Here is a 23,167-nt window from a genome sequence, read left to right as displayed (position 1 = left end):
AATGACAGACCGAAGTAGTGCTGTTACAAACATTATCCACTGCTTTCTTTTCTTTCATTCGGTTTCTTTTTATTGAATGTCCTTTCAGATCCACACTTTGATGTACAAAAATAATAATGATAATAATAATAATAATAAGGATGATCCTCAGCCCTGAGCTTTGCTGACAGCTCCACATTTTCAGTCCTATTTATAGCATTTCAGAAACACAACTGCTAAGGTTTCCTTACTTCAGGCCAGTTCCACATGCAGTGTGTAATCAGTGTATGCTCATGTATTACTGTGGTTAGTATATGAACCAGATCTTTATGAAAACCATTAACCCAGAAATAGATTCAAATACAGCGACAGAGCCTTTAGATTAGATCAGTGCGCATTATACTGTGAGGATTCTGTGTGACCACACATGCTTTTTACAGCAATAATTACAGTCATGTAGCTTCTGTATAAACTATACACTTAGAAGAAGGTTATTTTGTGCTTAGTACTGCTAAGTCCAGAGACACCTCTCTAACACACACACACACACACACACGCTTGTTGAAATTGCTCCTCTGCTGAAGTGGTTAGCTGACGTGCTTCTTTCCTGCTTGGACGGTGTGTTAAATCAGTTTCTCCTCCATGCGACGCACTGACGTCCTTTCTGCAACCTTTATATAATGCCGTGTTATTTGATTCCTAAGCAGCACAAATCCAGTAATATCCTCTCCTCCTGCCTGAATTCAGTCTGTTAAGATTTTTTTTATGATTTTTTTTATCGCCGGTCCTGCTTTGGACTGTAATTTAATAGCGCTAGCTTGTCAGCCGATCCGCTTGTGCATGTTTTCACCTGTTTTACACAACATGCCGACTCCTTTGGTTCTCATGCAAAGTGTTTGACGTAGTTTAAGTTTACTAATGGGGAAAACAGCACAGCCCGTCATTTCGGTATGATATTTACGTTTACATTTCAAGCAACTTACAAATGAGGAAATAGAAGCAAAAAATAAAAGCATCTGGACATTACTCTCATTCCCAGTGAAGGATGACTCCGATTTATCTGCGCTCTAAATCAACGGAATATTGGCCCTATTTGGGTTTGATTCATAAAGCAGGTACTTGGTACTTAGCAGAGGACGGTTTCGATCCAACGAGCGCTGGGTTAGGGGACCAGCACACTTCCGCTGCGCCGCTCTGCTCCACCTTCACCCCAGATGGGACTCGGAGGCCACGATCCCTGGCTTAGGACACCAGACTCCTACTACTATTAAACTCTATTACACACTGTGCTTACAGTATATTCTCATTTTATACACGCATATATTTTTAGATTTATTTTATATATATATATATATATATATATATATATATATATATATATATATATATATATATATATATACACACATATACACATATACATATACAATTGGCACCAGGGTGTACCCCGCCTTGTGCCCGATGCTCCCTGGGGTAGGCTCCAGGTATCCCCGTGACCCTGAGAAGGATATATTATACACACACACAAAAAGAAAATTCACATTGATTATGAAAATCATTTGGAGCCAATTGCTTAATTCAGTATTTTTTTTAATTTTTTTATCCAGTACCAGGACCCAGAAAAAAAAAGATACAGAAACAACAGTAAGTTGCCCAGAGACAGTGATAGAAGCCAGAGGGCGAGAGACAGACATCCAGACAGAGAGAGAGACTGGCAAAGAGACAGACAGCTTTAGAGGGGAAGAGACCGAAAGAAACAGTGGGAGAGTGAAATGGAGAGAGGGGAATACACACACACACACACACACACACACACACACACACACACACACAAACAGGCAAGCACTCAGAGAAGGAAATGTGCACTTCACAGAGATAGACAGATCTATATTAATGTCCCAGCTATTCACAAATATGAGTTTACATTCATGCATAGGATGTGTGTTTAACTCAGTAAATCAGATTGGACGAAGGATTTTGCTGAGCTCAGTTTCCTTTTTATAAAAATCTACACAAATACCGAGGATGTCGAATGTATGTTGAACCTTTAAGTTGCTGTAATCCAATAATCAGCACAATTTTACTGAAGCCATGATGTGTTCATTTTTGCAAATCCAAACAGCGGTCCTGTATGCAGATCAGATGACAAATATCAGTAAGTTGAAAAGAAATAAAGCCGGCACTGCTGAGGACAGGAAATAGATCCTCTATACTGAATATCTCTGCTGAATATGAGTATTCGCTATGCACTGCATCAGTTATTAATACACTACATGGCCAAGCGTTTGTGGACACCTGACCGTCACAGCCCTATGTGCTTTTTGATTATGAATGAATGAATTGTTTTTATGTTGCTGTGGCATCTCTAATTGCAATTGTTTCGTGTTCATCTTTATTCATTGTCGTTTTCTAATTTGAATGACTGTTCTGAAGTTGGCTTCTGAATCGAAATCTGCAGCCCTGTAGAAAAACATACCAGTATCTTCCCAGACCCAGAGAATGATCTGAGATGCATACACTCTGGTTTAGCGTACATCAGCGATGAAAACATTTACTGTTCACCATTTTGTCCCGTTTTTTTTTTTTCTTCCTTTGTGCGTCTGTATATCGTTACTTCCTGTTTGCAAATTTTGAAATGTTTAACTTCTGTTCGAGTCCGATCGTGTAAATTGGCGTTTGCATCAAAAATGAACGAAATTTGTGACAAGATTCACTTTGGTTTTTATTATTATTTAAAATATAAAGTTTTAATTTCAAAGATTTGCTCAATAGTTCCCTAAAAAGACTGACTCAGAAAACATTACGTATGAGCTTGGTTCGTACTGTCACATGACGCCGTGATGTCAGAGGCTAGAACTTGTTCTCAGTCCAACATGCAGATTGGAGGACGTTGTGTTATCCAGAACAGAGCTACAGAGCCTATGTGATATACTCGGGAGCCACCAGGCTTAGCCGATGTTGGGTGTTATGGTGTATTTTGAGAGCTACTGTTTTTTATCAGTTCCTTAGAGTACATAAACGTGAATCGAGACTGGAATACTAAACACTCTCGACTATCTGTGGCAAATCCTTTCTAGGATGTAGGCTGTGTGATTGTGTGGTGATGTTACGTGCACGGCTGTACAGCATTCCCCGAGTTCGTCTCCGTGTCACTCAACACTTCAGATATACAAAGTTGGATTTTTCCAATGTGACCTTTTTGAATTTTTTGTGATGGAGTGATGTGTTGTAGGTAATAGCATGGTATAAGGATGATGGTGTGGGAAAGGATGGTCAGTAGTAGTGATGGTAGGAGGACATGGAGGCTTTTCAAGCTTGTGTGTCTGTATGATGGCTGTTTTATAGATCCTCGCATTCTTTCGAATTATGTAGATATTTTGTGGGCGGCTGTGGCTCAGGTGGTAGAGCGGGTTGTCCACTAATCGTAGGGTTGGCGGCCCACATGACTCCACATGCCGAAGTGTCCTCAGGCAAGACGCTGAACCCAAAGTTGCTCCCAATGGCAAGTTGGCGCCTTGTATGGTAGCTCTGCTACCGTTGGTGAGTGTGAATGGGTGAATGAGACGCTTTGTAGAACTGCTAAGGTTAAAAAAGCGCTATATAAGTGCAGACCATTTACCATATGTTTCTTTACTCTAATACTAAAGAATTCCTCCTCCACACTGGTTAGTTGTAACGGTTTAAAATGGAAAGGTTTACTGGTACAGTGGGGTACTGCGATTGAAAGTTTTCTCAATGTCAAACAAATGTTGTTTTCCTAATTGAGTGTGCACAATAAGCAGACGGATCATTTATACTTTTCTAACCCTAGTACATACGTGCAGTATCAAACATCCAGTACAGCACACAATGAAACCACTTAGTTATTTGGACAAATCAGTCGTGAGGCTTTAAATCAATTGGACTTTTTGGTGTTTTTAAGCCCTAATGGGTTTCTCTGCTCAGAATGTTATGAGCTGTTGTGTTGCTTCAGTGCAGCTAAATGGCTGATCCTCCACAAACGCTCTTCAGCCACACTGGAGTGGCAGGGCACGGAGTCATTTAAAGGGCCGGAATTGCATCCCGCGCCTCGCGCCGATCAATGCCATGCCTGTCAGAAAGATGAATGGGGGCTTTGGGAAGTCCATTTCAATGCAGGCAGAGAGGGAGAGCGAGTATAAGGTAGATTTTGTGTTTGTGTGTGTGTGTGATGTGACCATGCATGGTCATTTTGTATATGTGTGTAGTGTATCTACTCTCTTATAGACTCCTGGCCCCTGGGGCAGGCTGTTAGAGCTTAATATGCAAAACACATTTGGGGTCATTCCACAGCTGTGCTGATTTTAGCCTGAGCTACCTTCTGCAGTTTTCCCACAACGCCTCTACAAGACGCTAACCTTAGTGTACAAAACGACAGCAAGCCGATTTCTGCATCTGTGAAGCTTGCAAGCTGACATCGTCATTAGACGCCGCCCTATCAGATCGCTGCAGTGGACGAAATTTCCTCTGCATGTCCATGTCTGGCAAGTCGAGTGGTCGAAGCACCGAATCGCAACGGTAGCACTGAATCCCATCCGAGTGCAAATAAGTGTCAGGTTTGTTATATTACTGCTTCACCCTGTGATCTGAAAACCCTGTTATGAGCTTATCTGAGCTCGAGCTGTCAGATTTATTTCATTGCATTAACATTTTAATTACTTGACAGATTTGGCATTCAAATGCATATGAATATTTATTAGCTTAATATTTGACACTGTCTCAGACGGAAGGAACGCTACCCGTAGCGCTACGCTGTGCTTTTGGTCGTCTCCGAATCCCGACGATGGAAATGGTGTTGCCTTTTTAAGCCAATCAAACCACAAGAAGGCAGTGTTGTAATTTTATTATACACCTTTTTAAAATGTTAACCAGTTCTTAAATGGCTTCCTGTTCTCACTGTAGGTGCTTACTACACAGGGTATACACTAATGGAATTCTACAACCTTCACGGAGTATTACACTATGTGACCAAAAGTATGTGGACACCTGAGCGTCTCTCTTGTGCGTGCTTTGCGAACATCCTGTTCCAGATTTAGTCCTCCCTTTGCTGTTATAATAACCTCCAGTGTTCTGGGAAGGCTTTCTACTAGATTTTGGAGTGTGGCTGTGGGGGATTTGTGTTCCTTCAGCCACAAGAGCGTTAGTGAAGTCGGGTACTGGTGTTAAGTGATGTTAGTCAGGGTTCCCGTTCATCCCAAAGGAGTTCAGTGAGGTTGAGGTGCAGGCCACTCGAGTTCTTCCACTCCAACCCCGGCTAGTCATGTCTTTATGGAGCTCGCTTTGTGCACAGGGTCACTGTCATGCTGGAACAGGTCTGGGCCTCTTAGTTCCAGTGAAGGATAATCTTCGTGCTACAGCATGCAAAGATATTCTAGACGACATTCTAGGGAGGAATCGGATACGAGTGTGATGGTTATTTACAGCTCTTCATCAAGCAACCAGAGTCATTTGGACATGTGTTCAGAAAGTGTTCTTTTAAATGAAGTGACTAACGAGAGAAGGTGGAAGTTTACCATTCAATTATGAGATTCTTTTAATGATATATGCAGTAATTATTCTGAAAACTTGAAAAGCGTCTGGTCGGAACAGTGTTGGTTTGTGCACCGGCATCAACACCAGTCTTCTTGAGAGTTCAGGCACAGACAGGGCCTGTAATTATTCTGTCAATGTGTTTGTTTCCACGCTGGTGCAAGAGAATTGGGACGTCAGAGATTGCAAAGGTTGCCATCTCTCCTCAGAATTTACCAGATGCTCGGGCTCTGCTCTTTTTGCCCTCTGGGCTCTCTGGAGCGCCAGGATTAATGGAACATTGGGACGCGGCAGGATTAACTCATAAGTCAGTCTGAGTTGGGATGTTTTGTAGAGACTGTTTGGATGTCCAAAGAGGTCAGTTTAGACCTTGGGCGGTAACTTAGTTATTGAGTTCCTGTAATATGGAGGCAACACCATGGCTTCAGAGCCTGCGGGTTCCTTGACAGTCACTTCGTTAGCAATCGATAGGCTGATCTTTATCTTTATTTCTCGGGACTTTTCGTCGCACACCTGAAAGAACCGTCACACCTTCTTCTCCGTGTTGCACATGCTAATTGTCGACCTGCTGCAGTGCACGGAATTCGCATGCAGTGTGTATGTGCTTATGTTTTGTTTCAAAAGCAGAGTTATAGCAGGCCACCTCCCAAAAGAATGGAATCGGCTCTTTTTTCTCCATTCCTAAGGGTGGAAATATGAGACCGTGGGCCTCTGTACTGTTTTAAATCCAGCCTTCCGTTGATGAACCTGCTAAAAGACTTGGTCCTCCTACTGCACATATGTTCATAGCCTGACTCTTGCCTCTTCTGAGGGTTCTCTGTTTTCCCTTCTGCTTTCTCTCTAACTGAGCCAGCAATTGGCACTGACCTTCGTGAAGTTCAGTCATAGTTAATCTGCAGGATGAGGGCTCTCGGCTCAGTGAGTCATGCCATTAATAAGCTGATCTTAAGGAGACAGTGCAGTTCAGGGAGAGAGACCGAGTTTTTCACGCAACCACAGACTGTAGGAGAGCAGTTTCTGTGGAAAAGGTCAGCTCATCGTTAGAGTTTCGAGCTACACTTCTGTCGAGTTGTGCTCTATAAAACATGAGGCTCCATCCCAGGGGAGGATTTGCATTCTTGCACGCTGAGGAAACACTGTTACACAAGGCGTCCTCTGCTGACACACAGCCAAAGAACACAGCAGCTGAGGGTCCATTCTACTTCTGCCAGGCTTTCTGCGCTGATCGAGAACTTCTCGCTTTCACTGTATTTCTCTTCACAGTGGACTTTTTTTTTTTTTTTTTTTTTAATCTCGTATTTTCATTTCAAACGCTTTCATTCTCTCTCCGGTTGCATAACAGTGTTTCAAATGAATTACCCCCTAATCTCCCAATTTCCTGGCCCGTTGTAATAGAGGGCAAAGGATAGTCTGCATCTCCTTACCTCAGTCCTTCTGCTCAAGAGACAGAGTCTCGCTCTGCACGGTAATTGAAGCCGGCAGAACTTTATTCTTACCAGTTCAGCCTACATCGATCTCATAAAAAGAAGAATCCTTTAAGATTCCGACGTAGCACGGAGACCTGCAGAGATGATGAATGCCGTGCACTCGGAAAAGGTCTAGATTGGAAGCTCACTTAGATGTCTTCCCTTCTCCTCGACTCTTCAAGTGGTGGCCAGCCGTCTTTGCCCCTCTGCCATCCAAATTGATGAAATACACTAGCAGGGGGATAGAAAAAGAAATGGATTACTGAAGGCCCGAAAGCAGACATCCACACAAAGATGAGCAAACCGGATTAGCCTCCAGCACTTACCTCTGACGTAAGGGGCTGTAGTTGTGCTTGTTTATTTTTTCTATTATTATTATTATTTTTATTTTTTTGCAGGGCAGCCTGGTGCTTCTTTTGGGAAATCAATCACTTGTCAGCCCAGCTGGCCCTACGCGCCACGTCGTTTTTCCTTCTCTTTCTCACTCGCACTGACTCATTTTCCTCTGTTTACATGCGGGGCTTATAGGAGGCCTCCCCCTCTTTCCTCCTCCAGCCCATCATGCCAGAATCACTCCAGAGGAATTGCTTTGCTTCACGCAAGGCAGCGAGGAAAAAAAAAATATATATTGTCAACAAGATTTTCTGTTTTACAGCTGCCTGTCTGAGCACATTACAGCGGCGCACCGTCTGCTGTTCGATTCATTATAGGCTCGCTTAAGCAATTTGTTCTTCTCTGGTGTTTTAAGGAAATGCGATTAGGTCCGTGTTTCCCCTCAGCTCGCTCGCTGAGGTCGCGACGGAGGTAATATTGCACATTTGGAATTGTTTTGTTGTATGTGGGCAGTCGAAAATGAGGCCGCTGTTCAGTAGGTATGTTAATACGGCTTCTCTAAAGCCAGGCAAAAGGCGCTATAACTGCGACTGCCGCCTTTGCGTTCACTTTTTTCACCACCTTGATGAAAATGGGCGGTTTGTGCTGGCGGATGAGGAAACCTCCCGAAGAGAAGACTAGAAGCACGTAAAAAGGAAGTGGCGAGTTTGACTCTAGACTTCAGAGGCGTTCAGCTGTGAACGAGGCCTGTGAAAGCCTGCAGCTTTGTCTGGCGAGGCTCAAAATGGAGTGCTGTTGCTCTCATGTTGGAGCTAAGAGGGCATGTCTAAGTCTGCAGTGCAGAGGCAGAGACGGAACCTTGGGCATGATTGTTCGGGGTTTAGCGGCTCAGACTCCGGCTGTTCTCGTTGGCCGACTCCTTGGCGGTGCCCTTCATCTTATCGCGACAAAGCAATTCCAAGCTCAGTGGGACCACGCAGAGCTTTATAAACACACAGAAAATGGTGTCCGTGAATAAACTAGCATTACAGAACCATTCCTGTGAATATTCATCTAGTTGTGTTCTTCAGCCTCTTACTGCCAGAATCACTGTTGGGAGTCTCTCTATGCGAGGAATGTAACCGAACGCATTACTCAGAATGAGCAGATAATATGTTCTAAACAAATACAAGTGCAGATACCAAAAGGAGGCGGGTTATTATTTATTTTTTTCTGCTTGCCAGAAAGGTTCACATGATCTATTTGGGACTCTCCACTGGGACTGGGGTCTATATCGGGTTTATATTTTGGGATCTAGAACCAACTAAATTCATTAGAAATGTGGCACTAAACAGTGAGCAGCTGTGTTGCACCCCTCGTCTATACATTCACGTACGGTGCACGCTACTGCTTGTGAAATGATTCGCCTGATGTTGCACCAATCCTTCCATACCTCCACACTTCCGTAGCTCCCCTGTGAGGCTCTCGCATCTTTTTCTTTACATTTTCGCTTCATCTTTTCGGTGCGCCCGAAAACTAACAGTGCCTCTGCAGGAAAGGAATTTGCATGGTGCATTTATCAATGTCGTGACTGCAAAGCACCGCGTTCACACTCGGAGCAACTGAGCCCTTGGGCAAGGGAAAAGAGAAAAAAAACAACACGGTTTGATTCGTTACCTTTCAGCGAAAATCAAATCACAACCATTGATCTAATTACCGACAAACTATGCACACTGAAGCTAATTGCATGCTTTGAATGCTTCCAAAGGTCATCTATTCTCAAGTGAGGTTCTGTGTGTGAGAACAGTGGGAAAGGAACTCTGGTCTATTGTTTCTTAGAGTTTCAGGGTTGTTTTTGAGTCCAGCCTTCATCCTGAAACTCTAAAGCCATTCAGTGCAGTGTGTATGTGTGGGTGTGTGCGCGTATGTGTGTGAGGAACTGCTGATGGTACCATACCTGCCGAGGGGTTAATGAATTGCTAATGAAGCACATGGATAACAGGGAATTAGCTTTGACCCCTTTTCCCCCCCGTTGTTTCCTCAGACGTTTCACATCTAGCGGACTAATCTACTAGTGTCCTTTACAAGATTTTTGCAGAATTTTTTTCTTCCATCTTAAATTGTGCAGATCTTCCAATTCATACCTAAATGCTTCTGCTATAAGAGTTTAATTATGATCCGTGTAACAGTACAAACGGTCAGAAATGTTCATTTAATACTTAGGATTTTATACGAGACACTGGAAATAAAATGACGTTCCTACAGGGACTGTAAGAATAGTGATTACGTTTTCCATATTTTCACTATGTAAATGGTTTAGTACTCCTCTCTCTCTCTCTCTCTCTCTCTCTCGCTCGCTCTCTCATGCTTCACCTGCTCCCCATTATCCTGTGGATACTGACACATGAACCACCAGGAAGAATGAATATGGCGTCTTTTCACTGACTTATTGTATGGTGATAAGGCAAATTTTTCTGGCAAGATTCCCGGCGTAAATGCAGTTTATTTGCTTTTATCAAAACCTCGAGTGTTCCCAGTCTTGGCTGTAGCTTTAACCCAAAATTAAGTTATCAGAAAATGGGTTATGAAATATGACCTACATTTTAAGCCCTCTCTTTCTGCATCTCTTTGAAGGTTGAAGTAAATGAGCTTTCACACTCCTGTCATAGGAGTGAAAAGTAAACGTACTGTCAGGCCACAAATATTTCAGCGCAGCCTTTTCTTGCTCAAACCCAGGGAACTCAATAACGAGAGAATAAAGTTAGGCAAAAGTTGCGTTTAATAACAAAACCTTTTGCCTTTGTTTTAATATTACGTACATAATACAAAAGCAGTCACGGCTGTTTTATGGGAATGTAAGTCAAAAATCATCATTCGTTTCAGATACCTCTTATACCTCTACAATCAGTGTTGTGTTCTCGAACATTTTTTAACAACAACAACAAACCCAACATTTTGGCAGATTTGACTGTTAATAGCTGCAGAATATTGTATACAGCACAACACACTGTATGAGCACAGACTATATGGAAGAGGGAGGGGGCAGACAAAACCAGAGCTATTATATGTGCGCATCGATCCACTGCCATGTCCTGCTGTGCTCAGAGCATCACAGGGACAGGTGTGATGGACGGCGTCAGCATGGGACCGAGTAGCCAGAGGGAGACTAGAGTGCATACTGAACAGGACAATGCAAGGAGATGGAGAGGGATTTCTACATTGACAACTCCATAGCTCGGCATTACTCCCAGGTGGAACTGACTGAATGTGAAAATACATGATATAATGTATAAAATAGCGTTGTTTATACCCTTTCCATAATGAAAAACAAGTGAGCATTGGTGTCATGCTTTTGTTGGACAGTAAACACACTGGTTAAACGCTGGATAATAACTGGGTAATAATGCTAGTTACGTATGTAACTGTGGTCAGTTAAAGTATGGGTAACAGACAAGGGAAGTGTGAGACACCTGGAGACACCTCCTTATGTATCTACACATGTATGCTGACCTCTTCCCCTCTTCCTACAAACACAATGATCCATCTGTCTCTAGAAATTTCTTGGTGCTGGTTCTGAATGTTCTGAACCTGTTGTATACACAGCTGTCATTGTGTTTTACCACTCCATGCCACCAGGGGTAGTGTGAAACACCTGAAAAACAGATGCCAACAGCGTCATTAGGAACAGGACTCAACATAAGCTTGCCCTTTAATGTGCTCAGAGATGACCGCTGTACTCACACCACTGGGAAGGGGGGATGTGGCATGTTACAGCTACTCGGACGTGTATCAGACACATTAAGGAACATTCAGGCCTTGTTGAAGCCGATGGACTGACTCACAAAGTTTGCCGATATGATCGCGGGCAGAAATTGTGGATTCGTTCACAAGGTCACTCCAAAGTCATCTGGCTATGAATGCGTGCAAGATGAGCTTATCGCCAGAAGAGATCGCTATCAAGATAGCAGTTTTCAGAGACACCCTTTTCAATCAGCATCATGTACAAGCGCATAGAGACTCCAGCTCAAGGTAAAACTTCTATAACAGGCTCGTAGGTGACCCTGGCAGGTGGAGATCCCTCGCCCCCTTTTAAAATGGGAAGTCATTAGCCTATGAAACCCTAGAGCGAAGTGTGGTGGAGTGGTGTTTCAATGGCTTCTACGCAGAGCTTTAGTGTAGCTGGAAATTTGTTGCAGTTTTACAGCCCGTGTGTAAAAGTCAGAATAAAATGAACACCAAAGGGGCCACGTGCCGCCAGAACCACTGTGGCACCACATTGCTCCCGGTCCAGTAAGGGCGGCTTCCATGGTTATTACATCTTGCTGATTATTTCACTCCCAATTCGATTCCTTCTGTTAGGAATACCTGCATTACCAACAAGCCAACGCTTGCGCTTCTTCCACTGAGACAAGGGCGCATTCATGTCTGTGGCATTCGGAGCTATGCAGCTGTATGCTGATTACCCGCCTCTGAATGCCCGCAGCTCCAGCAAACCTAGGGTGATCACTGAGGCGGCTTGCATCATCAGTTCTTGCATCCTCACCAGATGCCCATACCACACAAGGGGTCGCGGCTGAATCTTGATTGACAAGCATAATAATATTCCCCTCACGCTGGGGTGATAAAGTGTCTAGCATTTTCAGTGTATATAGCCTCATTCCAATAAACTGTGTGGCCCTCCCCTGTGTTAGGGAAGACTTCTCCGAGTTTACCGCAAGAGCAAGCACCATAATGCAGTCAAGGAGGATGGATGTGTTCTCAATTGTCTGCTCCTTAGTGAAATATGGTATTATCCTGATGCCAATAGCTGTCAGAGGAGACAAGTTTGATCTGCATACATCTTGAAAACACCTATGCTACGGAGAGGCTGAAAAGCAGGACTTGTCCTTGGAAGGTAAACCTTTTAAAAAAATAAATAAATAAAAAAAACTGTGTTCCAGGGCAATGGGGACATAAAAGCAAGCATCACCAAGAACCAATTTTGTTCCTATGCAGCTTAAACTACATCTATCACCCTTAGCAGCTGGAGCAGTCTTCATGAACTGGTTGAGTATCTATAATATCTGTACCCCTTTCAGATTGGAAGAAAACAGCCATCCATTTTCTGAAGTAATGAATAAGTTAAATAAAACCTATGGCTTTGAACTTCGTGGCCTTCCTTTTCTTATCACACGTTTGTCCTAGTGTGGGGGTAGGGGAGAGGGGTTCTGGGAGGGTTGGGGGGCTGTCTAATGGAAGACAAGGAGTACTCGGACACATACCAGCAGCTTGTTGGTGTGTTTCCCCCTGTGTAAGGTTAGTGCGAGGCAATCAGACTCCCTGTAGGCATTGGAACATGGAAGTGTTGTGTTCTAAAGGCACTGTGTTAAAAGTCCATTTGGCCGTGCTGGCTTTGTGATTCCATGCCCCCTCGAATCCAGGGTCACTTTGGTGTCCTGTGAGAGTCACGTCAGTATGCAAGACGGATTACGCGGGGCTGATTTGCACACGTTTGTCCGAGCTGTCAGATCATATCTGGCGACACATAGGAACTCGGTGGCCTGGACAAGAGAGGCAGGGACTGCTTCAATTCTGGTAGCAGAATAGCTAACTTATTGCCAGTATGATCATCTCAATCTAAAAAGAGGCAGGGAGGAAACCGGATTCTTGTACCTCTGAGTAAAACCAGATTCGTCAGTATTGTAAATGTATCTGATGTCTGACATGATGAGACCCAAGATACTCTCAGAGAAGCAGTTGATCACTTTGACCAGTACCAGATTGAGATATAAAGGATAAGTGATGTTATGACTTTAAGAGTCATTACAGCATGAAAGTGCCACACTGCACTGGTATAATTGAAGGACTGACCAGTGAGATGCATATTTCTGTAGCAGGCTGTCCATGTAGTGGTACATAATTCAAATCTATTGTTTCTGCCAGAGCCAGACTGACTACTGGGTACACTATTGTAGTCTAACATCTTCGACTCATCTGTGAAAGCAGCATGTGTTGATTAATCTTCTCACTCCTCGTATGCGGCGTCCTTGTTAACAGGAGAGCTTTCCTAACAATAATTAGCAGCTTCAACTGTGTTAAGTGAGACACAAGACTAATGTTTGACAGCAGAGCATTGAAAAGGACCTCGCTGTTGGCTGTTTGAGCCTGTTCATGGCCTTTCAGCATCATTTCCAGGGTGTTATGCATGAAGAAAGCCATTGTGGATTCAGAGTGATTTTCAGAATGTGAGTTGCGGTTGTTTTCTCGCGCTGTTTCCCCACCCAACCCGCAGGAAAGAACCCGCTGCTCGAGCCATCCCAGCCAGCCTGAGAAATCACTAAAGGACATGCTAATAAAGCGGTTTAAATAATTCATCTGTACATTCCCTTTCCCCCACAACTCCCAAAACCTACTATTGCTACTGTGGCGGTCCCCAAGGCTGACACACACACACACACACGCACGCACACACACGCAGGCACACATTCTGTCTGTCTCCTTCAATCAAGTACCTCACTCTGTGCCCCCCCCCCCCCCCCCCCCCCGCCCCCGCCCCTTTCTATTTATTGCACTTGAAATGTTTTATTTACTGTCAGAATAATTTCCTGAAGGTAAATTCAGATCTAAGAGTCATTTCCCCCCGGAGTGTGTAGAGAGTGTGAGTCGTGCCACCAAGCGCAGCGGCAGGCGTGTGATATGCATCACTCATTTGTACCTTCCCCTCTCTCTATCTCTCACCGTTTCCCCTCTCTTGCTTTCTGTCGTCGGTGTCAGCCTCGAACCCAAACCTATTTTCGGCATTTGGGTGCTTTGCGAACTCTCAACGCATGTATTATGAAACCGTAATTCACGTTTTTCACACGAAACGTGCATTTAATAGCCGGGCCTGTTCAGCCGCACGTGAGCGAAAACTCTCGTCATGGTGCACCGTTGCACAGACCTGCCATGGAGCACGTGCATAAAGAAATAGCTCATTTGAGTGAGCAAGCGCACTCTACAGCTGCTCATCACTTTGATTTGTGGCTGTCTCACACACCAGCGAAGAGTGTTTTGGATTTTAATGAGCTTTCCGGTCTTTGTCTCCACCAAGGTCTCAGTCTTTCTGAACTAATGCTCTTTATGTTGCCTTCCCACTATAGATCGCCAAAGGAGATGTTCTATTGATCCACCTTAAGTCTCCATTGAGCCAACCATTAATTTGTTGCCCACTGGAATGCCTTGTCCCAATACGGAGATGAATAGATGATATGGTTATGTCGGTTGGTAAAGTAATTATCGGTTAAAGTGACTAATTCTTCAGGCATCCTCATGAATGAAAAACCTAACGAGCTGCGAATGTTCGGTGCTTAAATGCCACCCTCATTTGTTCTTCTAATTTGGTCGCACCTACCCTCCTCTTCCTCATCCTTCTACGTAATGGATTTTCCCACCCTCGTACAGATGGCCTTCGGATCAATAGCAATAACCCTGGAATAAATCATCCATCGAAGGAGCAGCGATCCAATTAGTGGAAGCCACTGGTAAAGATCACAAAGTTAGATTCATAGTGTTTTGTTATGATTTCTGTAAAACTCTGCAGTGCGCCAGAGACCAGTTCTGGGATCCTTTAATGCACCTTGTGCCATTAACACTCCTGTTGTGTTCACTGCGTAGTGATGGATAGAGTCCCACTCACTCAGGACGTGTCCCTATTTAATAGCAGTGTATCCAATTATTATACTCTGTGCATGTTGCGTTTATTCATTTTACATTTCAACATGAAATATATATGTAAACAAACACTTCATACTTTTTAAAAATAACAAGATGACAGTAAAGGGGGAAAAAAAATCAGTTTCCAATATTTCAGTATTTCGCTCTGAAATGTACTGCAATGGGCATTTTAATTATTTATATATATATATATATATATATATATATATATATATATATATATATATATATTTATTTATTTTGTGTGTGTGTTAGGACTGCAACTAACGATTATTTTCATAATCGATTAGTTGGCCAATTATTTTTTCGATTAATTGCATGGGGCGAGGCAAACTTTCATTGCACTTTTTTTTGTTGTTGATTTAAAATAAAATCCACAAACTGAGTGTTACAGATATAAACTTCAGGCTAAAACTTTACACAACTGTTTGTCCCAAAAAGAAAAGAACCCGATACACACACACACACACACACACACACCCCAGAGTATATATTATTAATTTAAGACTGTAAATTAATTCTGTGCTTTTTGTGCACCCATAAAAAATAAAGCATAAAAACTTATATACAATATAAACTAAAATTAACGAATAAAATGTATGTGTGTGTGTATATATGTATGTATGTGTGTGTGTGTATATATATATATATATATATATATATATATATATATATATGTATATATATATATATATATATATGTATGTATATGTATGTGTGTGTGTGTATATGTATTTATGTATGTATGTATAAAAAAATGTATTTTATTCATTTGTTTGTTTATATTGTATATAAGTATTTCTGCATTATTTCTATGGGTGCACAAAAAGCACAGAATTAATTTACAGTCCTATATTAATAATAAAAGCTCCAATTCGCTGTACCTTGCGGTTTATATATTCACAAGTAAAATAATATTAGGAATATTATTTTACTTGTGTTTACTTTTGATCGTAGTGTTTTAATTAGACATTACAGATCTTACTCGCGCTCTGGTATTTACTCTCCGAAGCGTGTTTAAGGAACAGAAGTAACGTAATGAGTAAATCTCCCCCGTGCCGCGCGCAGACCAACTAATCCATAATGATTTTCATAATCAATTATTATCCATATTTTCTATGTGTGTGTTTTTATTTATATATATATATATATATATATATATATATATATATATATATATATATATATAAAATTGATTTCCTAGGGGGCATGGTGGCTCATACCTATGGTTAGAGGTTCGAATCCTGTTTCCGCCCTGTGTGCATGCTTTCCCTGTGCTTTGGGGATTTTCTTCAGGTACTCCGGTTTCCTCCCCAAGTCCAAAGACATGCATTGTAGCTTGGTTGGCATCTTTAAATTGTCCATAGTGTGAGAACGTGTGTGTGTGTGTGTGTGTGTGTGTGTGTGTGTGTGGTGTCCCCCGCCTTTTGCCCCAAATTCCCTAGGATAGGCTCCAGGCTCCCCCAGGACACTGTAGGATAAGAGGTACAGAAGACTGATGGATTAATTCCCCATTATATGCTGTGACAAGAAAAACAAAAATCAAATAAAAAGCTGTTTTCTTGTTTTCTCATTTCGAAACGAAACAGAGTTCAAAGTGACCGGACCCCTGATATCAAGTTTTTTTTGGTTTGTCCCTGAATCTTGTATTTCGTGATATCATCTGAGCTGGCCTTTTACCTGACCTGTCCTCACTACCACATTTCCCTTTTTCTCTCGCTTCAGTGTAGATGACTTTGCCAGTGGGGTGTGTGTGTGTGTGTGAGAGAGAGAGAGAGTGGAGATGATGATTCATTCTCGCCCAAGAAAAACAGCAGGGTCTTCCAATGGGTCTTCAGACACGAGTGTTCCACCAGGGAGCACACTCTGTTTGTTCAAAGAGCCCATTAACCAGAGAAACTGAGCATGAACCTGGACATGTGTGTGGCAAAAAGAGTGATGTTATAAGTGTGAGGGAAGAGACATAAAGATGGGTACAAAAGACATTTGTCCCTCTCTTCCTGTTTCCTGACTTCGTCCTGTATTGCAGATTGTCTAATAACAAACTATGTCTACACACACAGACTCTTCATTATATAATATATATTCTGTTCACTTACACCGTGTATAATGAATGCCGTTGTAAAATAAGTATACACTGAGATTTAGCCTCGTCCATATAAGCGTTGAAGATAGCTTATGTTTTTTTATTTTTTTTTTGGACAGAAGTTGACCTTTTATCGTTTCCTCATGGGGCAAAGCTAAAGTAAATCTGCATGTGTCCTGGTCTTTCCTTTCACGCTATGACAACAAGACTTTGCTTTTAGAGGGTTGTTTGGGGGTTTTTTGTGACATGACCCAGCAGTTTCTTGATGGTGTGTGTCGCTGGAAAGACAGCGGGCCACGTGAGAACTGACCTGCGTCTGTCTGTGCAGCCCGCGAGATCAAGTCTAATTTATCGGGCAGGACGTGTGAAGCATGAAGTTATGTCTGTGAAACTACATTTTTTTAAAAATGTACAGTGAGTCTAAAAATCTCACTACCAAGAGTTTTATTTCTGTATTATTTAAATCTAAGACTAGTTGTAGCGGGGAGGAAAAACACCTCATAAGAAATGAAATATTTATGGAAATTTGGGTTTTCTTTCACCGCGCACTAAATGTCTTGCTCGTATTACATTTATTTGCCTTTCATTGTGTCCTAAAGGTATGCACACGTTTACACTCGCGCTTATTCAGACGGTAACACTTGTGCTCCTAATGTTTATTATTGCTACTGCTTACAAACCTCTTTTTAATGTATATTATTAAATAAAAAAAAAAATCAATTCTTATTAACTGAAAGTGCCCCTTAAAAAAAAACAAAAAATCCAATATATTTTTGTCTTTTTATTATACCGTTCGTATCGCCATACTATTTCTCAGTGGTTAAGTTAACGCTGGGTGTTTCAACTGTAGAATTAGAATTTCAGTGACTGCTTTTATTTGAGGTTCAGACCTGCAGGAATTACCTTTGACCTTAGAAGTGGAGTAACTGTGAGAGCAGAACAAAGCTTTTCTCCAGCACCATAAAAGCCCTTCTAGCAGACCTGAAAAGGAGGGGGGGGTGGGGGACTGGGGTCGAAAACATCATCTGTTTCATCCCATAGAAACCCAACAGTCTCTGTGGCACTGTGTCAAGAAGACGGGCAATTCAGTGCCAGCACAGACCCACATGTGCCTGCTCATACACACACGCGCACACACACACACACACACATATACACACCTTCAAGCCGCTGACTTGAGGAAACAAGGAAAGAGGGTGTTAAATCCGCCTTTATCGAAAATTGGCTCTCCCAGTTAACCGCTCTTGACAAATCCAGTCAGGTTTCCATGGTAACCAGTCCACAGATCTATGACCGTTGGCATTGTAGAAAATGGAGTAGTTGATTGGGGAAAGGCACAAATACAGCAGCAAGGACGATGACAAACAAACAAACAGATTAACTTTTGTACTCAGAATTAATTACGTTCAGTTCAGCTTTATTTGTGTAGCACTTTTCACAATAGACGCTCTCACAGAGCAGCTCTGGATGTAGATTTAGAGCCCTAATGAGCAAGCCAGAGGCAACTGTGGCATGAAAAAACTCCCTGAGACGGCAAGAGTTTTGAGAGGAACCAGACTCGAAATGGAAACCCCATGCTCTTCTGGGTGACACCGCTATCCAGTGGGATTATAAATCATTATAGTGTACAAGCGAGAGTTGGTCTCAAGCAGACGCCCTGTGGAATGTTCTGGCAAGCTTACTATCTAATGTGACCGAGTAAGCTGGGGAGTTATCTTTCAGAACTACAGCTTCTTTCCCAAATCGGAGAACTGTTGGACACGCTAGCAGCATCTACAACGACGCTAGGACGCAGTTTTGCTGCGAGTCAAAACGGGGATCCTTTAGGTGGCGTTTTATTATAATGCCCATTAGATTTTCATTTAATGTTTCATCAGTAAAAAAACAAACAAACGTATAATACGAGTTGCCACTGTGGGCTATACTGTATCAGTACAGGATTTCGCAGTGATGTTTGTTGGTAAACGAGACCTTTTAGCTGTACCTATGTTCGACACATCAATCAAAGAGGGCTTTTGACTGAATGATGGTCTTGATGACATCACATCACGCGTCTTGGCTCAACTGCGCGGAAAACCTGTGGTAATTTCGAAAAATCGCAAGCTCCTCCGAACATTGCGGAGTTTGCTTGATTTTGTTTTCATTTCTGCGAACCGGGACCAGCTATACGGAGCGGTGACTTTTGTTCCTTTGTGAAATTTTCGGTTTGTATAGAAATATGGTTTTATTCAGGAGCTAGTAAGGCAGTGTTTAGGACAGACTACTAGAGCAAACTACAATAGACAATAGACACGACACACAAATGAACTGCGTGCCTCCTGTTTATATCTCTATCTGCATCTGTTTAAAACACATGATATTTTCCTTCCAAACTATTTCTTTGTGTTTTGGTTTCATCCCCGGTGTGTTTACAGGATGTTCAGTATGAGCAGCTTGTGAGTCCTGGGATGAGCAAATCTACACTATAATTAATAAAATTACATTCCGCTCCATGTGGACCACAGCGCTGCGCACTTTAGAGGTTTTTCTAGTTCTAACAGTCCAGCTTCACTAATTACTCTCTTCATGAGCTAAATCAGGAGCGTTAAATGCGCTGAAAACACAGTGCGCTCCTCTCGACAGCAGCTGGTCCGTCCTGCAACACCGAGATTAGTGTTTTTATTGTATTTTTATTTTTTTTATTTCCTTGGTTCTTTTGCGATCTAACCCAGAAATTCTGAGACAGAATCACGTTTCCATAGAGAATGTTGTTTCACCGCAGGCTGAACTGCTTAAAAATCTAATGACGCGCTCTCTCTCGTCTGTGCTGAGACACAAACCTGTAATCAAACACCGCAAATGTCTGGTAATAGTAGGTCAAGGTGATTGTACCGGAGTTAGAAGACATACGAAGACGCTTCACCCGTTCAGGACTGTCAGAAAGGCCTGGATGACTGAAAATCTACACAGACAACCTGCGCACGTGAACTTGCAGTGGCACAGATAGGTTATCAGTGGCCAGGAGGAGCCCGGGCTCCTGATGGAGGGTAATTGCCTTGCATCTTGCAGTCCCTCTAAACTGAGAAATGAGAACTAGCTGGAAGCCCTTACGTCTGACGGTAATTGGTTCCAGGCAGCACCCAGAGATCGGCGCTGAGCGAGCCTAAGGATGGCCTTGCATTCGGCTTCAGAGTTAGCCTGAGCTTTAGAGGTCAAACAAAACTCTTTATTAGCTTTTATTCTCCATGGCAGACGTTGTTTTCCATTCCCAGCAACCGAGTGGACAGTGGAGAGGATGTTCAGCCTGAAGTTTGTGTTTAAGGCTTTTTGTATTGATAGTGCAAAATGGGATTTCAGATAGCTGTATGCGATTCAGACGTAGATACAGCCGTTTATATGGACACTAAAGGTGCATCAGATTTACTGGAGGCACTGATAGGCTGATAATCACAGCACACAATATCAGCTGATAACAGAGAGGACAAAAAACAAACAGACAGCCGTTTTTCATTGTGATAAGCACTCCGCATCCCTACAGCCCCCGTCCAAACTCCTCCAGCACACAGGGCTTGACTGTGTGAGCCCCGGGAACAGCTACACTCGGAGGCCATTTAGCACCTTGTGGTGTTTGTGTGCGCACGTGCGCTCCTGTATAATGACCTTCTTGGCTCTGGAGAGTCAAAATTGAATGAAAGGCTATACACCGTGTGAAGCACAGCCTTTACAGACAACAGTGCTGCTGCAGATCCCACTAGAGAGGATGTTTCTTGCAGCTAATGGGCTTCCATGAGGCGTAGCTATCCAGGAGACAAGCCTGGTCCTGTTAGGATGCGTGTCTGCTGCATCCAGCGTGCTCGGAGGATCAGGAGCTTAGTTTTATGGGAGCGTTCTGCATGATTTGCACAATTATGCTTGGGCATCTTCTTTACTGAAGCTGAGGGCAAATGAATGATGCAGAGAATGCATTTTTGAGAGGTATCTAAAAGAGTTAACGACTTCTGATGAGGTGCCGTTACTTAATTTCTGTTTCTGTATTTCTAGGCAGCATCATCGGCGCTCAGCAGCCTGGGCCACGTCTACACAGCCATCGGCGATTATCCCAACGCACTGGCTAGCCACAAACAGTGTGCTCTCCTGGCCAAGCAGCGCAAGGACCAGCTGGCGGAGGCGCGTGAGCTGGGCAATATGGGCGCCGTCTATATTGCCATGGGAGACTTCACCAGCGCCGTACAGTGCCATGAGCAGCACCTGGACATTGCCAAGGTGCAGGGTGAGAAGCGCGAGGAAGCGCGCGCCTACAGCAACCTGGGCAGTGCCTACCACTACCGGCGCGACTTTGACAAAGCTGCATCGTATCATGCACGTGTACTGGAGCTGGCTCAGGAGCTGCAGGAGCGTGCTATTGAGATGAGGGCATACGCCGGTCTGGGCCATGCTGCCCGCTGCATGCAGGACCTGGAGCGCGCCAAGCAGTACCACGAGCAGCAGCTGAGTATCGCTGAGGGCCTGAAAGACCGTGCCGCCGAAGGACGCGCCTCCTCTAACCTGGGTAAGCACAAACAAGAAGAAAGAGTGGTTCTGAATCCCTGATTGATTATCTATTTATTTATTTATTTATTTATTTATTTATTTATAGCTGCTCTATTGCACCCAGCTCAGCTCATTGACTATAGTATAATGTAACCAGAAACGAAAATTTAAACAAGTAGTAGTCCTCCCTAGCTAGTCAAGGTTTTGTCACACGCCGTCCCATTACACTACACACCCAGACCTTTTCCTGCAGCACCTCCTGCACCTCACTTCACACACGTCACCTCTGTGATTTGTATTAGTGTGGGCAAAATGTAAGCGCACGACAAATGGAGCCCATCAAACCCGAGTGTTTCCGAGCTCTTTCTATCCCTCACTCTGACTTCTAGCGCTACTTTCGCTCAGCCTGACAACAGCTCCATCAATTTGATCTGATGGCATGCATGCGCTCCCAAATGAATAGATCAACACTCGAAAGAAAAATGTTCCCGTTGAAAAGCGAGGGCAGGCAGCCGTGGGAGTGACACGAGCTTGATCCAGAATGACTGCGAGTCAATTGTTATGTAAATATGTGCTGTGAGGGTAAAAAAAAGGCGGGGAAATCTGTTGTGTGCAGACTTTAGTATGATCATTTATAACGCAATACCCATATTGGTTTGTAGAGAAGCTGAATTTGCTTCTATGTGATATATGCTTGCCTTTAAAATCTGCCACAGAAAGCGGTCTTGAGACCTGACATACTGACATTAGGGATTTTTTGGGGTTTTTTTTCTTTTTCATACAGCACATTGGAGAACAGTTGCAATTAAAGTATTTTTCAAGTAAGTCAGATCAAGTCAATTTGTTTTATCTAATTTAGTGTCTTTTTTCTACATTACTCATCAATCACATTATGCCAGTTTAACAAAAGTGTTTAAAAAAGGGGGGGGGGGGTTGTGGGGGGCTTTTAGGATGAGCTAGACTTTGGTAATTGGCGCACTAGTCTCCACACTTTCTCTCTGTTTGGCCTCGTTCTCTCTCCACCTACTGTGTGCTCGAAAATTTATTGATCAGAACTGTCAATAACGGTACGCTGAGAAAGAATGGCAGCACTTATAAAATTAATGATCGCACGCTGTGCCTCGAGCTCGGCTGCTCGGCAACAGTAATGAACAGATCGATTGCGGCGTCAGAGGTAGGATTTAGTAGAGAAGAATAAAAGCAAAATATTTACTGACATAGCAGCGAGAGTTGCTTGAATAGAAACCTAAACCTCTCCAGGTGCTATTATTTGCTTGGGTATACAATTTCATGAGTTGTTGTACACGTGTATATGAAAGCTCATTCGAAAACATTACCAAACATGTGTTACACCGCTGGTCAGAAATGGAAATCCTTCCCACGGTGACCTCAAGCACTCCTAGTCTCTTGGTTTATCTCTAAAGCTCTAACAGTCGCTACTCTTGGGGTAGGAACTCCTATTTGCTCTTTCAGGTAGGCAACATGAGAAAGCTGCCTTCTTGTTCTATAACCACTCATGTTTTATTCAGAGGTGGTTTGGGTTCAGTAGGATAAGCGATATCCAAGCCCTGAGTGT

At 43.0% G+C, this 23,167-nt stretch overlaps 1 protein-coding gene across 4 annotated transcripts in view; it reads left to right on the top strand.

Moving 5' to 3' along the window:
• The window catches only part of ttc28 (tetratricopeptide repeat domain 28), a 237,551-nt gene that overhangs the window by 171,434 nt on the left and 42,950 nt on the right, over nt 1-23,167 (top strand). For all 4 annotated transcript variants that reach the window (XM_017489688.3, XM_017489689.3, XM_047160759.2 and 1 more), the window contains one exon: nt 21,103-21,610. In XM_017489688.3, the coding sequence (XP_017345177.1) occupies nt 21,103-21,610 (508 nt within the window). The remainder of the gene's footprint in view (nt 1-21,102; nt 21,611-23,167) is intronic.

This window comes from Ictalurus punctatus, chromosome 16 (assembly GCF_001660625.3).
Source record: "Ictalurus punctatus breed USDA103 chromosome 16, Coco_2.0, whole genome shotgun sequence".
Taxonomy (NCBI): Eukaryota; Metazoa; Chordata; class Actinopteri; order Siluriformes; family Ictaluridae; genus Ictalurus; species Ictalurus punctatus.
This window is presented reverse-complemented; position numbering and strand designations above follow the sequence as displayed.